This window comes from Suillus fuscotomentosus (assembly GCF_016647785.1).
Source record: "Suillus fuscotomentosus strain FC203 chromosome Unknown F5891scaffold_6, whole genome shotgun sequence".
Taxonomy (NCBI): domain Eukaryota; kingdom Fungi; phylum Basidiomycota; class Agaricomycetes; order Boletales; family Suillaceae; genus Suillus; species Suillus fuscotomentosus.
In genome coordinates, this window is record NW_024539518.1 from 317534 (window position 1) to 332958 (window position 15425).

At 44.0% G+C, this 15425-nt stretch overlaps 4 protein-coding genes across 4 annotated transcripts; 2 read left to right on the plus strand and 2 right to left on the minus strand.

Moving 5' to 3' along the window:
- Window positions 1-2796: 2796 nt before the first annotated feature.
- F5891DRAFT_943149 (uncharacterized protein) lies at window positions 2797-3306 on the plus strand (the record flags this gene model as incomplete). The annotated part of the gene is made up of 2 exons (XM_041374465.1): window positions 2797-2953; window positions 3047-3306. The coding sequence occupies 2 exons, from the start codon at window positions 2797-2799 to the stop codon at window positions 3304-3306; spliced, it is 417 nt and encodes a 138-aa protein (XP_041231274.1).
- Window positions 3307-7359: 4053 nt separating this feature from the next.
- Window positions 7360-8679, minus strand: F5891DRAFT_1182757 (uncharacterized protein; the record flags this gene model as incomplete). The annotated part of the gene is made up of 4 exons (XM_041366212.1): window positions 7360-8162; window positions 8215-8320; window positions 8401-8503; window positions 8549-8679. The coding sequence occupies 4 exons, from the start codon at window positions 8677-8679 to the stop codon at window positions 7360-7362; spliced, it is 1143 nt and encodes a 380-aa protein (XP_041231275.1).
- A 2489-nt stretch (window positions 8680-11168) lies between these two features.
- F5891DRAFT_943086 (uncharacterized protein) lies at window positions 11169-11408 on the plus strand (the record flags this gene model as incomplete). Its single annotated transcript, XM_041374461.1, has 1 exon — window positions 11169-11408. A coding segment is annotated over one exon (240 nt), but the record flags the coding sequence as incomplete, so codon positions are not given.
- A 3594-nt stretch (window positions 11409-15002) lies between these two features.
- F5891DRAFT_1182759 (uncharacterized protein) lies at window positions 15003-15422 on the minus strand (the record flags this gene model as incomplete). Its single annotated transcript, XM_041366213.1, has 1 exon — window positions 15003-15422. The coding sequence occupies one exon, from the start codon at window positions 15420-15422 to the stop codon at window positions 15003-15005; it is 420 nt and encodes a 139-aa protein (XP_041231277.1).
- Between the last annotated feature and the right edge of the window lie 3 nt (window positions 15423-15425).

Genomic DNA, 15425 nt, shown 5'->3' on the forward strand with positions numbered 1-15425 from the left:
CTGCACGCTTCAAGCTCACGGACTTAGGTCCAGTCACATCCCTGCTCGGCATGAAGGTGACGCGCGACCGTGTTGCGCGCACCATCTCATTCTCGCATGAGACCTACGTCGAAGCTATACTCACCAAATACAACTTCATAGATTTGAAGCCGTGCTCCATCCCAATGGACCCCAGCCTCCCACTTTTGCACTCGCAGTCTCCTACAACCCCTACCGAGTCCGCACAGATGAAGAACGTGCCCTATCATGAAGCCGTCAGCTCGCTCATGCACCTCGCTGTCGGTACATGCCCCGACATCGCCTTCGCAGTATCCACTGTAGCCCAATTTTGGGCAAATCCTGGCATGCCCCACTGGGACGCTGTCAAAAAGATCTATCGCTACCTTATAGGTACAAAGACCCTTGCACTCACTTTCGGCGGCCGCAGACAAGGCCTGGAAGGTTTTACTGATGCTGACGGCGCGTCACAAGAACACAGACACGCTGTATCCAGCTACGCATTCTTGTTGGATGGTGGAGCGGTCTCTTGGGCGTCGAAGAAGCAAGAGTTGGTGACTCTTTCCACGACAAAGGCAGAATACGTCGCGGCGACGCATGCTGCAAAGGAGGCCATCTGGCTTCGGTGCTTCATCAGTGAAGTCTTTCACCCGCTTACCAGCCCTACCACCTTACATTGTGACAACCAATCTGCCATCGCGCTTGCTCAGTCCGGAGCGTTTCACGCTCGGACTAAGCACATTGATATACGATACCATTTCATATGTTTTTGCATGGACAAAAGTTCTATTTCAATTGCTTATTGTCCTATGGACGACATGATTGCTGATACACTTACAAAAGCTCTTCCTAGTTTAAAGGTTAAACACTTTGCCTCCGCCCTCAGACTTCGCTCGGTTTGAGGGGGAGTGTTGGATTATCAAACCTTTGTCATGGACACTCGGTACCGGTAGCTTACCTCGTACCTATATATTCTCGTTCATTCCCGTGCCTCATACTATCCTCAGTTGACTTCATATGTCGCTGAGGTTAGTACCATCTAGTATTCAGTATCTACTTAACTAACAACACATGTAGCTATCTGCTACAGGTATACCAATATGACTAGTTGACTTTGTACGTCGCTGAGCTATCTGCTACAGTTCAATACATGCTACTGCAACTGTTGGGTGTGAGTGATGAATTTGTTGCATATTGATTTCTGAACGCGGCAAGTACAGCTTACATAATCACATTGGTACATACAGAGGACTTAAATTCTTTTACATTTCAATCCACTAGACTACGAGTGTACGGCTGAGGTGAGACACTCGTTATTATACTTTATTCATTGACTAACTTTCCTAGTATACACTCATTTGTTTTAGCCTTCTGTTTGTTCCTGTGTGTTGCAACTTCAGCCAAAAGGTTATAAGCCCTGCTTCATATTCAAGCTCATGGGTAGCCTAGTAGTGACAACTTCCTACCCTCTACACAGTGTCCAACAATCCATCAATCTCACAACATCAGCAAACTACCAATTTTGGGTACAAAACTCCCACAGCCACACAGCCACCACAGAGCCCTACAGTATGCACAGTGTGACAGTGTGCAGACACCACAGACTCACAGGGCTCACAGAAACCTACAGAGATTCACATATGAGTCCCTTCAAAAATTTGGGATGCTGTGGTCATCATGCGGTGCTGATTCCTGAGCAGCATTAATATTTGAATTAGAGTTAACACTTAGTTCTATTGAAATCACAAATAACTTAATGTGCTGGACATTTTTGAAGGTTTGCAATAGGTAAAATACAATTTAAAGTGAGACAAAAAACATTGCGATTTAAATATATAGGACTCTATTACAACAGCGCATCTATGAAGGAAAGTATTTAGAATGTGTATATTAGTGTCGTATACAAGTGGGAACTAATGACATACCAGGAAGGATGCCAGAGCAAAATGAATGCTCTGAACATTGAAAACCATTCCTTACCACCTGAGCATGCACGTGTCCTACATTCATTTCCGTATCTCCGAATTGTTTCCTTGCTTTCCTAGCCCAAAGTTGTCAATAATGTGTGTGCACCTGAAGCTGAAGGACAAGCCGATCAGCTAAGTCTCTTTCAACACATTGAACTTCCAGATCTGCCCATGCCATCTCCAGCAAGTACATGGCCTCCTCAGCACTTTCAGGATAAGCTGCATTAAAGTTCTGCTGAAAGTCAGTGAACATATCTTACACCCTACATAAAGGAACCTTATTGAGTGTTTCTGGATGTTCAGAAGAAGTGGATGATGAATCGTCTGCATAACTGAAGTCTGATAGAATTGGACATATTTTTCTGCTGCATCTAGGAGTTTCACCTGGAGATGAAAAATACCTTAGAGGTGAATGAGAGTTTGAATGGATAGTGGGAGATGGTAGTTGGTCTGACAACATTGTAGTATTGTTGAAGTTGGTCTGGAAATTGCCGGATATACTTTGAATCAATACTGCATATTGGGTATGTGGTAGCCTTCCTGTGGAAAGCACTTTCTGAATGACAGAGGTGTTCTACAACATTTAAATCAGCCTATCTCACAGTGCTTCAACTGGAATGATAACTTAGTTCGCTTTTGAGGCTCACCAGTACAAACCTTGTCAGTAGAACCTCAAACCTCCATGCCAGAAGACGGAATGAATTTTGACGACACATACATGATGGAAAATCACCAGGAGCCAGAGCATGAGGATACTGTTGTAGAGGCTGATGATCAAGAAGTGGCATTTTATGTTGGTGCAGCGAAGACCTGGGGTAGAGGAACAACATTCATGAAGCAATTCAAGTTTGACAACTACGCTGAGGAGAAGGTGGGCAATCCGCATTTTCCATTCACTAGCAAACCAGACTGGGAGATGGTGGCATTCCTGCTTCGGTTGGACCTCAGCATGGCAGACATTGATGAGTTTCTCAAGCTTAAATTTGTGAGTCCATCTGTGTTGTATGAAAGAATGTCTAAACTCAGGTGAAATTAGACCAGAAACCTATCACTTTCATTTTGCTCTTCGAAAGAGCTCTGAGAACACACCAAAATACTACCATCCCCACCTCAGTGGAAGTATCAAGTAGTTCCTATGGAATTCCCAACAATGAAGACTGTGCATATTTTTTACTGGGACACAATCAAGTGCCTCCAGTTGCTTCTTAGCCACCCTATGCTGGCTGATAGTTTTGAGTTCATCCCATGGAAAATTTATGCTGAGGCTAAACATGCCATTCACATTTACTATGGTTTCATGACAGGACCAGCCTCAGCAGCAAGCAGTCATTTCGGTCGCTGAACAACAATCTCCTTGGAAGGAGCAGCGATGGGTTTATCGACCCTAGTCTCACCCACAACCTCCACCTCAGAATCACCGGCATTGGGTGTGGTAGTTTGCACGGAAGGGGGCGCTTTGGTGCAGGAGCTGCGCACACCTTCTTTTTCTCCGCAACCGCCAAATGCGGGATTAGTAAGAAAAGGCGACACAAAAGTATCAGTCACAGACTCACCAAAGGAGCACGCCTTCTGCTCTCGAATACACCCTTCGCACTGACCACCCTCTTGAAGGATGGCGCACTTGGCACCCGATGTCACACAACGATTGCACCTTTTGACTGGATGAATCACTGATGTAGCAGTCATCTGTCCACCCAAACACTAGAATAGTGGGTCAATAAATGGGGAAAACAATCTAGTAGAAAAAGAAAGAAACTCGCTGGCCACCCCATGTCAATTATATTGGTAGGAGCCGCCTTCTCACCTGACTTCTCCATCACCTTCTCGGATGGTGCGGCCTCCTTCTCTTTCCCCTTGTCCACGCACGTCAGACATGCAGTTGCAGCAGTTTCCTCTGCCTTCTCCTTCCAAGAGTTCACTACCCGCATAAGCATCTTGGCAGTAGCTTTGCCCTCAGCCAGGGTAGCTGCCGCAGTATCGTTCAAGGACACGAGCAGTCCAGCTGTGTGTGCCCGCTCGAACACGGCAGTCATATCATTCTATGAAAAAGTGTCAATGAAAAGTAAGTGAAGGAAGAACAAGAGCCACTCACCATCGTGACATTCCAGTCATGGAGCCAAGATTCCTGCTCCTCCAAGAGCTCGGGCTTGGGGGGAGGAGAGGTCTCCGCGCAGACGTGCATAGTTTTGAGCATGGTGGCCCATGCGCGCTCGATCTGCTCCTCATCGGACTCCTCAGGCTCCTTTGGAGTTACATCGTCAAGAGTGGCATCATTGACAGACATGTTGCCACCTTCTTGCGGGCACTCCTCGGGAGAGGGAGAGGGAGAAGGGGAAGTAGTAAGCATAGAAGGGTTGAAGATAATGGAGGACATGATGGTAGGAGGTGGTGAAGAGATAATTGTGAAGATGTGATGGATGAATTGAATTGAAGAAGAGAAGTGCGATGCGAGGCCAGTTCTTTTATGCCCAAAACAAACCACATTATGTCAGCACAATGACGCCTGCTATCCACCATTCGCAAAACTCCGGTGGATCATTCCACATATGCTTTTGGTGTGTTCTGCCCACGATCACATGACTTCTTCATTGAAAAATTCACAAAGTCCATATAGGGGCCCCCTATATACACTGACTGGGGACAGTCAGAAGCTAAGTCCCTATGAGATGTAGAGACTAATATCTCTGTGGGCTTGCAGGGGTCTAAATTCCCAATGTCTCTATCACTTCCCAATATAGTGCGACTCATATCTCACCCAGTGCACTCAAGCGCTTTGTCGGCCGCTCATGCACACAAGTGCTTCAGTTGCGCATCGGTGCACGCACCCTTGGTTCTGTCGCTTGTCCTCCGTCCATCCATTCCATGTCCATTCGGTTTGTCGGTGCATATTCCCATCCTATTTCCATTTATTCTGACATATCTCTGGTGCTTATGGCCATATCTTGTATGTTTTCCATTGTGGACCTTTACATTACATATTATCTCATATCCGCTTCACTTCTCAGTTCGCTTTAGTGCCTGACAGCGCTTAGTATTACTTAGTATATATACACGCACCTAAACTGTATGATGGCTATCTTTCTGCCCACACATCGTTGGACTCTAAGTCTAAAATTTCTTCTTCATATCAAATCAACTCGAAGTATCTAAGTACAATATGAGCGCTGCCGCTGTACACTACTAGAAACTCTGCCAATTAGTTTTCTGACTTATTAAAAGTCGCTGTGCTCCACTACCTGCATGCGCACACCGCTTCTGCTTAGCGCGCACTTCCATTATAAGTCGTATGTCGTCGCATATCGTCACCCACCGTCGCTCATTGGCACTTCACACTGCTTTTGCTCGTTAGTGCTTCGCTCATTGTTGCGCGCCTTACCAGGCTTGACCAAGCACCTGGTATCTTGTTACTTAAGGGTCTTATATGAAAGTTGTGTATAATGACAACACAATTATACATGGTGAAGACTTCTTGCCAGTCCTTAAGTCCACGGTCTCTGACTTTTCTACTTCATGGGAGGTAATATGGTGAGTTCTTGGGAGGATTTAGTTTGTTGTCCTCTTCTTGTGTAGTCTTATACGAAGTGTTGTGGAATGTTCTGTGTTCTGGATAATTCTGTAGGTTTGTTTCAGCCTAGTAGGTCGTGTTTCAACCTATGAAAGTCTGTTTCAACTTTGTTGTCCTTAGATATGCGTCTCACTTTCCATTGAAAGAGAGAGTCTTATGAATACACGTAAAGCTTAGAATGAGAGCTGTTCAATGGTTATATAGTCAACCCCTGTAAGGTAGTATATAACCTAGAGTAGAATAACAATAATGAAAGTTATATAGTCAACCCCTGTAAGGTAGTATACAACTTAGAGTAGATAATGATATCTTAGATTACCTCAAGGCACTTATGTTGGCCTGCACTTTAAGTCTTAGTGGTCTCACACGGTTTGAGATAAGAGTCAAGTGGGAGGATTGTATTTCATGGGTGAAAATGGGGTCCTTTTATACCTTTTGGGAACCCCCTTACTAAGCATGATTAATCAGATGGATTGGTAAGAATGTGGCTTACAATCCAGGTGATGAATCAGCTTATTACTAAGTACATTACAAATACAGTGTAATCTTACAAAGAAATTACAAACCATGACAAACCATGAGTGAACATGTTGAGTCATGTTAAATGTTGTTACAAAGCATGACCAATCATGACTAAACATGTTGAGTCAGCTTAAATAATGTTATAAACCAGAATATTTCCCAGTCACATGATGTGATGACAAATAAAATCTGGTGGCTGAAAGAAGCCAAATAAAAATAAACAGTCAGAAATAAATAGAGATACAAAACTTGGTGGCTGAAAGAAGCCAAATAACAATAAACAATGAGAAATAAACAGAAGGTCACATGCTTGATACAAATACAAGTTAAAAATAAGTCTGAAAAGTGAGAAATAAAATATAAGACAATGAATCAAAGGAAAAATGGAGAAGTGACTCAGTGACAGAGGGCTAGACAGTCTCTCATATCTTCCTTATCACTCTCTATATATATCTGACATGGTATGAATCACATACCATGCATGACACCAGTTCAGTGTTTCCCTCCATATATACACCTAGAGGAACCTTCTCAGTAGCAATCCCCTTGGGCCGACATATATCTCGCTCATTGAGGACTACTTGAGTTCATCTCATACCATCTTATAACCCCATTTCCCTTTCCTCTTCTACACCGCACTTTCCCGCGGATTGGATACCTCAGAAACACATTAGGAAGGTTCCTTGTCCATCCATAGTCCGTCCAAACCCCATTGGTATGTGAATTTCCTTACCTTAAGGCTTGTAAAATGTATTGCAGCCTTATTACATGTCCTTATCTATTTACTATATTTCCTATCCCTTCCTACTCTGAGTGGGATTTTAGATACTATAAGTTGCCTATTACTTAGGACTACTTACTACACTTCTCTCAGACTGTACACTTCCCTCGTACTATACACTTTCCTCATACTGTATACCTCACCCTATAGGTTTACCTTCAAAGTAGTCCCTTGTCGTGCGCGCTTTTTAGCCCCTATTAGGTCCCTTATACCTCTCTATACCTAGGATCCCTTACCTCGCAATATACCTTTGCCCTCATTCCCTTGAAACCTTGTTCCTTAACCTCCCTATACCTTGTCTGCACTTTCCCGTGCTTTCTGCACCTTCAGCTGTGCGTTCCCGCGCCTTGGATAACCTCAGATACATTCCTATACCTTGTGCATACCTTGTCCGCTATTTTTCCACACTTAGCGTGCTCTTGGGTTCACACATATCCATCATCCTGCTAGTAGCAAATCCCTTTAGGGTTGAATGTGTCTGTATAGACGTAGCAGCTAGGCATTAGCTAGACCCAACTTTGTCCTTGCTACTCAGCAGGACTGTTGTCACCACACCATGGAGGAGTCTCAACAGGAGGCTCAGTAGCTGCAGGCAGCAATGGATCTGTGTGAGTTATAGGCATCACAAGAGGTACAGAAGACAAAGAAGTGGAACTACGATATAGATCATGGCGAGTATCAGTTCCTTCTCTGAATGGATGGGGGCAAGGTGCCTTCTTAATGCCACCAGAGAGGACCTTAGACTCTATACGAGCTAAAGCACTGTGAAAGTGTGGGGGTGACAGTACTATAGACTGACCAGATGCTACACCCTCATTACAAGGAGAATGCAACTCATCCACAGATGGAAAGAGAGGTAGTTTTGGACTCTCATTCATCACAGCTGCAGTGGTTGAGAATTTGTATGACTGCATGCGAGACAGAAAGTTGATGATGGCCTCATTCAACAGATTGAGCAAGAAATTACCAGACAGATTCAGCAAATCATCAGGAATGTGCACTGGATAGAATGAGAATTCCTCAAAGGAGGGGTGGATCCCATCAGGATGCGAAGAGTTGAAGGAGAAAAGTTGATTGGAGACTCCCAGAGTTGCAGTGGGACAAGTGATAATGTTGGTGGGGTTCAAAATAGAAACAACAGTATCGATACTCAATAGAGACAGAGATGAGTATGGCATTGGCTTCAAGGATAAATGTTGATCAGCTGAGGCATGCAAGACTCCTGGAGTTGCAGTAGGACCAGTGGGAACAATAGTATTGATACTTGATGGAGATGGAGATGGAGATGGAGATGAAGATGAGTATGACATCATCTCCTGGGTAGGAACAGCTATGGAGAAACACTGTCAATGTTACCTAACCAGAAGAATACACTGACTTACCAAAAGCGTCCTTCGAAATGTAGTGAATGGTTTCATGATTTGTGCATGATGGTCTGAGAGTGTATTGTGAAAGTTGAAGCCAGTAGTGTCCTTGCTGTAGTGAAAACTATACAATAACATAAATCATCAAGGCAACTGAGCACAAAAAACAAAGCCTGACCTGTAAATATGAACATCCCCACCTACACAAGGGTCTGGTCCCCCAAGGTACACACTCCCATTCCAACTCATTGTATCATGGATGGTCTGTAAAAGTTGTCTGATCAATCCACTGAGCCCTTCAATGCATCTTGTAAATGTTAGCATCAAACATGTTTCAGAATTGTGTACTCACTGTAACTTTGTGGAGTCACTGGGATTGGACAGTGCCTTCATCTCAGCTTTGGCCTTCTTCACATGTAACTCACATTCAGCTTTCGCTTCCCACTGCATCTTTAACACATATTCTTCTCCCCATGCAGACATGGTCTTCATTGCTTCTGTGCAAAGTGAGGCCATGTGGGTTCATTGAGTATAGGATTTCATCTGAGACAAAATCTCATCCTTGATGGTAAGGTTGTCCTTGTACTCCATCTAAATGAAATATTTACTACAGAAGGCTCACAAGTGTGAGTGGTGAATGGGACATCTTCACCAGACTGCCAAGAGGCTCACAGACAGTCTAAGAAAGTACATTATTTACAGTAAGTGGTATTTGCATTCTCCAACCTAGAAGTGGACATTGGGATGTGAGATGCTATTAGATATGTCAGGCATGAACGATCTAAGACATAACAGAGGTCAAGCCAAGCTAAGGAAGCTGATGAGGTACATTCAAATACTATATTTACTGACATGTACTACTAATTTTGTGCAGGCCACACTAGATGCCTATGAAGCAATGGATGAAATATGGAGCAGGACTTATACCAGTAGTAGCCAGAATCATAATGGATGCCAGCCTCAAGTGATCACTGTTCTTCAAGATGTAGATGTATGAGAGTGGAGTGCCATTAGAACAGATATTTTGAAGGAAATAGCAGAGGCCCAGATTTTGTTGAAGGATACAGAAGACCTGGTATTAATAGTTAAAAATATTGCTGGTCCTTACACCACATATCTCAAAACTAAATCTTCCCATCTCCTTTCTACAGCAGTTCTCTACCTTGATGCTGAAGAGGAGATTGTTTCCCTTATGGATGAGGACGAGGGAGCTCTTAATGCTATCTTGTTTAGCAACACACTAGTTTGGCAGCATAGATAGTAACAGTATAGAAAAGTAGTGTCACATGACTAGATAAAAATTGAATGCTGCAGCACTGAATATTCAAGGCATGTATATTATTTTCATTACTACATGGTCAAAAGCTCTCTGGAACAAAAGTTGGGCAAGTATCGATGGCAGTTCAAGAAGGAGAACAACATTCAACTCACAGCCAGAACCAGGCAATGACGCAACCAAGAAACTCAATTGCATATTCCCAAGGGAAGCGCATATCATGCGCATACCTCTGTAGATGTTACCAACAGGACCCGTTACTCTGTCAAAACCATGTACTTCCAAAATGCCAACACATCTTCAGCTGTTCCCACCAGTTCTGAGACTTTTGATTTCACTTCATATTTCAGTGCCGATGAACCATACTTTGATTATCTTGCTGACACCAGCACAGATACCTCACCAGTGAAAACTAAACAGCAATGCATAGCAGCAGTATGTGCTATTTCTGTATACTATTGGCAATTTTTCATTTCATGAATATTCAGGATGATCCTCAAAAACAAGGGCTCCCAGAGTGTGACAATTTCCTTAAAGAATTCACCTGGTATGAAGGGCATGGAGATAACAGATGGAGTAAGCATTGCCATAGGGAGCAGGCATGCATCAACCAGCCATTTGTTCGGTGTGTCAATTGTGAAGGGTTACAGCTTTACTGTCAGTCTTGTGTTGTCTTGCTGCAATGTATGATGCCTTTGCATCATGTTGAAGTATGTATTCACATTGATTCGTGTTTCTTTTAAATTGACAATACTATAATATTTGGACTGGAAATTACTTCTAGCACAGCAACTTAAGAGACCTAGGGCTACACATACAACTTGGGCATCCATCTGGTGTTCATTGTTGCAATCCTTCAGCTGCATTCCAGGATGACTTCACCATCCTTGACATCACTAGTGTCCAGTGTCATGGTTGATTTCTGCAACTGCAAGACAGCACAAACACATACTACCCAACTCCTGCACTCTCGCTGGTATCCTGCAACCATAATGGATCCCCGAACTGCTGCTACTTTTTGAGTTCTCAATTACTTCCAAATGTACACTTTTGAGTTGAAAGGATCTGCATTTGAATATTATCAAGCATTGGCATGTCTAACAAATAATACTAAGAGGTATCAGACCAAGATAAGCACATTGACTATTGGATCATTTCCATGGCTAACATGAGTATAGGACTATTATGAAGCTTTCCTATGAATGAGTCAGCAATTTCAATATGTACTATCTCTCAAACGAGCTGGATGTGGCCATGACCCTGATGGTGCTCTTGGCACACAGGAAGAAGAGCTCACTGTACTGTGCCCAACCTATCCTTAACCTGGCAAAAACTTTCCTTTGGGTTGAGAGACCAACAAGTTTCAATGCAAGTAAGCTGTTTTTTTGTTTTCATTCATATATTTATGCTTAATGAATGTAGATGGCTCTATGCCTTGTTTCTCACAATGGATGCCAACTTTCGCTTATGCTGGTGCAACAAGTCCTCTGAGCAGGCGGACCCCAGCCTAAGCAAGGGCTGAGATTACTTCATAGAACACAATGGATTCAAAGATGTGCTTGACACTTATGCCAGCCAGGTGCAAGAGGTGAGGTTGATCATGTCCTAGTTTGTCATTTGTTGAGATTGTGTTTAGAAAAGTTCTTGTGCCAGCCATAACACTGTTAATCTTGCTGACACCAAGAATTCATAGAGACTGGCTGCCACAGGTGTTGGTGTCATTGTTTGCACTCATCATAACCTTACATATCCATCCTCAGTTAGAGATCTTCAAAAAGGAGAAAGGTATGTGTCTCTAACATCTTTGACAATATCTAATCACAGGAGACTTAGATATGTGAATATAAATTACCTGTTCTTCTCAACATTGCAACATTCTGATGAGGTGCTTGTTCTCAACATCTCATCTACTCTGGATGTTCCTAGAGGTGTGTAGTTCTTACCCTTTCATTAAATGTTCCAACATGCCTCACACTCAGACCAGCCCTGCCCTACCCTAACGAGGCAGTGTGATCGTTTGTTACAATTGTGTTGCACTTTGTCCTGCACTAGCACTATCTAGATCTGGCCGCATGGTTTGTTCAATACCGACACCACTCCATGCAACTCAGTTCTATGGTACTCTGGATATATTTGCGGCTAACATCATGCTACAGCATGTTCCTTCCTCTATGTCCGCGTATTTTGACCATTTTTTCCCTGCTCACTCTCTATCTAGATTACATCCTGACCAGTGACTGCTGCTACCCAAGGTCATGAGGTGAGATAGTCCCTTCAATTTATCTGCATCACTAACACTAACATTGTCTTCTCTCTCAGCGTCATTTCAGCACTGAGAACGTGCTCCATTCAAATCCAGGCCCGATTCACACCACACATTCAAGCCTTCCTGCCATTCCTATATCCTGCCCTCAAAGCACACAAAGACACCCAGTTGTGCATGGTCGCCATTGGCACCAGTTCTCACCCCTCTCATCAACCAGGCGCTTCTCTCATCACATCAACAACCCCACTCATCACCCTAAACCTTGGGCCATCTGTCCAAGTGAGCGCAATAACTCCAGTGAGTTTTTTATTTATTTTATATCTCAACTCTGCAATGGAACATCAATTTAGACCCATATATTAGGGTTCGGAATGCAAGTGTCTGCATTCCCAACCCTAAAGTGTGATTACAGATGTGGAAAAGTCTTCCTCTAGCTCATACTCAACCTATCTCGTGTCTACCTCGTCCCTCCTCATCTCTAGGCACCTCATTGTTTTTCTGCACATATCATTACCTTCCACTTGGCACCTCATTGCTCTTCTCCTACGCATGTCATTGCCCTCCCCATATATCACAGCAACTCCTCAAGCTGTCCTTCTGTGCTGACTTCTCTTGCGACATGGGTGACTTCATCCTAGGACAGGTCATGTGATCGTGTCTTTGGTTCAACATCACGCTTTGTTCTGTAACTCGTCCCACTATATTACTACTAGTTTTATATCTTCTCTTTTTACCTGGGCTGGCCAGGGCAGTCCGAAGTGCTTTGAACCCTGAGCTGATCCCAGTGTAAATGCAGACCCAGCCAGGGCGTACAGAGTTGCTTTGAACCCTGAACCGGCGAAGCAATTTAAGTGCATTTTTGTTTTTGTGATTCACAGTCTTTCCCATCAGCTCTGTCCTCATCCTGTAATGGCACCACTTTCCCATTCTCTGCGCAAACCTGTCTTCGCAAATGGCAGCCCCAAGCTATCGCCACGCTCTCCCAACCATCCTTTCTGCTTCATTGTGTATTTCAGGCCATTGCCCTATTCAATGCAGATCAATACATCGAGGCCAATCTGCTCCTCAAAGAACTCGCTGCTGGCTGTCTGAATGCCGATGCTCTCGCATATGATGTCATGCAAGTAAGTAGCATCCACATTTGGTCATCAACACCAATCTTTGCAACTCACGCATCAGGCATATCTACGTGTTCAACTTGGAATCAAGGCCTTGGATGGTGCACATCATGAAGAAGCTGCTGACCATTTTGCCACCACCCTCAATTCCTGCACCCTCTCATTGAGTTCACCCATTCATTTTATGTATGGGGACTTGGTGGTGATGTGTGAATAACTTGCAGACTGCAGATACGGTTATCATGTACATTGTCTCTTGCAGTCACGTCATTCTCTATGCTGACACATAGGTTTGCAGCTTCAATAGTGACTGGTGAATAAGCTTCTTCGAGGACAAACATGCTGGGAAAAGTGATGCAGTCATCAAAACAATCAGCACCTGTCTCGCAGGTGGAAGGAAGGAGCTGAGTACTGTGCCATTGCAGGTAATTGTCGACATGCGGGAATTCCATTCCACACTACCTTCGCTTCTTCACGCATCAGCGACGCTGACTGTCAGAGATTACATCCTCACACCAGATATGTGCGTTGAGAGGAAGAGCATACCTGATCTAGTCATGAGCTTCAATAGCGGTCGATTATAAGTCTCTCAGATTCGTGCTTCTTTATTGCTGACTAGTTGCAGGTACACGCAATGCGAGCTGATGTCAGTACACTATAAGTAGCCCATATTACTCATTGAGTTCGAGGAGAACAAATCATTCTCACTCGAGGTACATCTTACCCGACAGATCTCCAAATATCTAGTATCTCACCTCTCTTTCAGACTGTAGCGGAATCAGCAAAGTCATATGCCAAGCCCACAAGCAAATATCCTGCGAAGAAATCAACAGGTCCAACAGATTCTGATCACGCTCCTCCCTATATTCAATCAAAATCAACCTCCCGTTGATTCCTATGAGAGCATGTTGCTCCACATGCAACATTCCAAGTCATCCTCAATCATTCATGCGCGTCCCACAACAAGCAATACTAGAACAGCTGCATATGAGATTTGGTGTCCCCCACCACCTGCGTATGAAGAGGAACACAGGTGAAGCTGTTCATCTATTGGATGGTCAGAGATAGCTAATGTATCCACTCACCTTCTACCCAGACCACTGTATTTTGCCCATTCTGGAGAATACATTGATGGACCATAACCAGGTTTTTGATGTATCACTCCAGCAAACACATGAGCCCGTGAGTCCTGGTTCTCACAGCTTACAAGTTTACCCTAGTATAGATGGGTCCCAATCATCCAGCAGTGCAGGCAACCTGGATGAGAATGAGGATGTGTATAGAGATGACAATGATGACGACTTTAATGTCACTTTATGGACTCCTTATCGCTCATTCCCATCATCAGTTGCATCAAACACGTCTTCCTCTGTGGCAAGCCTTCCAAGTGCTTTGACCACTAACGATAATGAGTCATCCCTGCATACCAGCAGCTCATCGGAGTCCACTTGTTCCACTCTTGACCTTTCTGCCAAAGAACTTATTTGAACAATTTCACCGGTATATCAATGGATTAGTACATGCCGTGACGGGAGGCTCGTGAGGATGCAATGGAGGTTTGCGAGGGTCGAATAGAGGCTCCTGATGTCACTCATCTTCACTGGCCTGGACACCAAGATATACTTGAACGGTGGACAGACACCATCAAAGCAATCGAAAATCATGAAGGAGACAAACTTTAATATCATAGTGAACTTCCTGTTCTTGGTCATCATCTGTTTGGTGTTGGTGACCATCAATGGCATCCTGGATGGGCTAACAGCCACAAGCACATATATATATGAGCAAGGCATTGAACCCACTAGTTCCAATGGACTCGATGGACTCGTTATGTTTGTGTATGTCCCTGTAACATCATCTGAATGCTCACTAACACTCTTTCAGGTCATGTCTTATCGCCTTTCAGAACATCATCCCAATCTCCCTGTTCATCTCTATTGAGATCATCAAGACCATCCAAGCCTACTTCATCGCTCAAGATTTGGATATGTACTACAAGCCTTTCAACACTGCCTGTGTCCCAAAGAACTGGGGTATTTTGAGCCTAACATTCTCAAGAAGGTGTATAATATTGCAGAGACCAACGAGAGGATGAGGTACCACATAAATAGGGACTCTCTTAAGTTATGGCCCCTTGGCAATACACCTATTCCTCCTCCTCTGATTTGACGCTGTCTTCCTTGACACTATCATCCATAATGCTGTTGTCCTCAACATCGTCCTCCTCTGTCCTACTCAAGATCTCAGCAACGGTGTGTACCTCGGCTGCCTCCCTCATCACCTCAATGACCTCAACCGTTTTCTCATAGCTTGAGAGGTACTTGTAAACGGTCCTGATCACATTTGACTGAAACCCTTGCTGGACCGTGAGCGATTGGACTAAGGCGTCGAAGCCAACCTGGGCAAAGTGCGCGATGTCACCCTCATGTATGTCGCTATGAGTGGTGGATGTGCCTGAAGCTGTTGTAGTAGAATGGCTGCTGGGCTGTTGTCCTCTCACACTGTCTTCGAAGAACATGAGCTGGAGTATTGTGGCTGTAGAGGTGTGTGTCAGTGTGTAGTCCATATG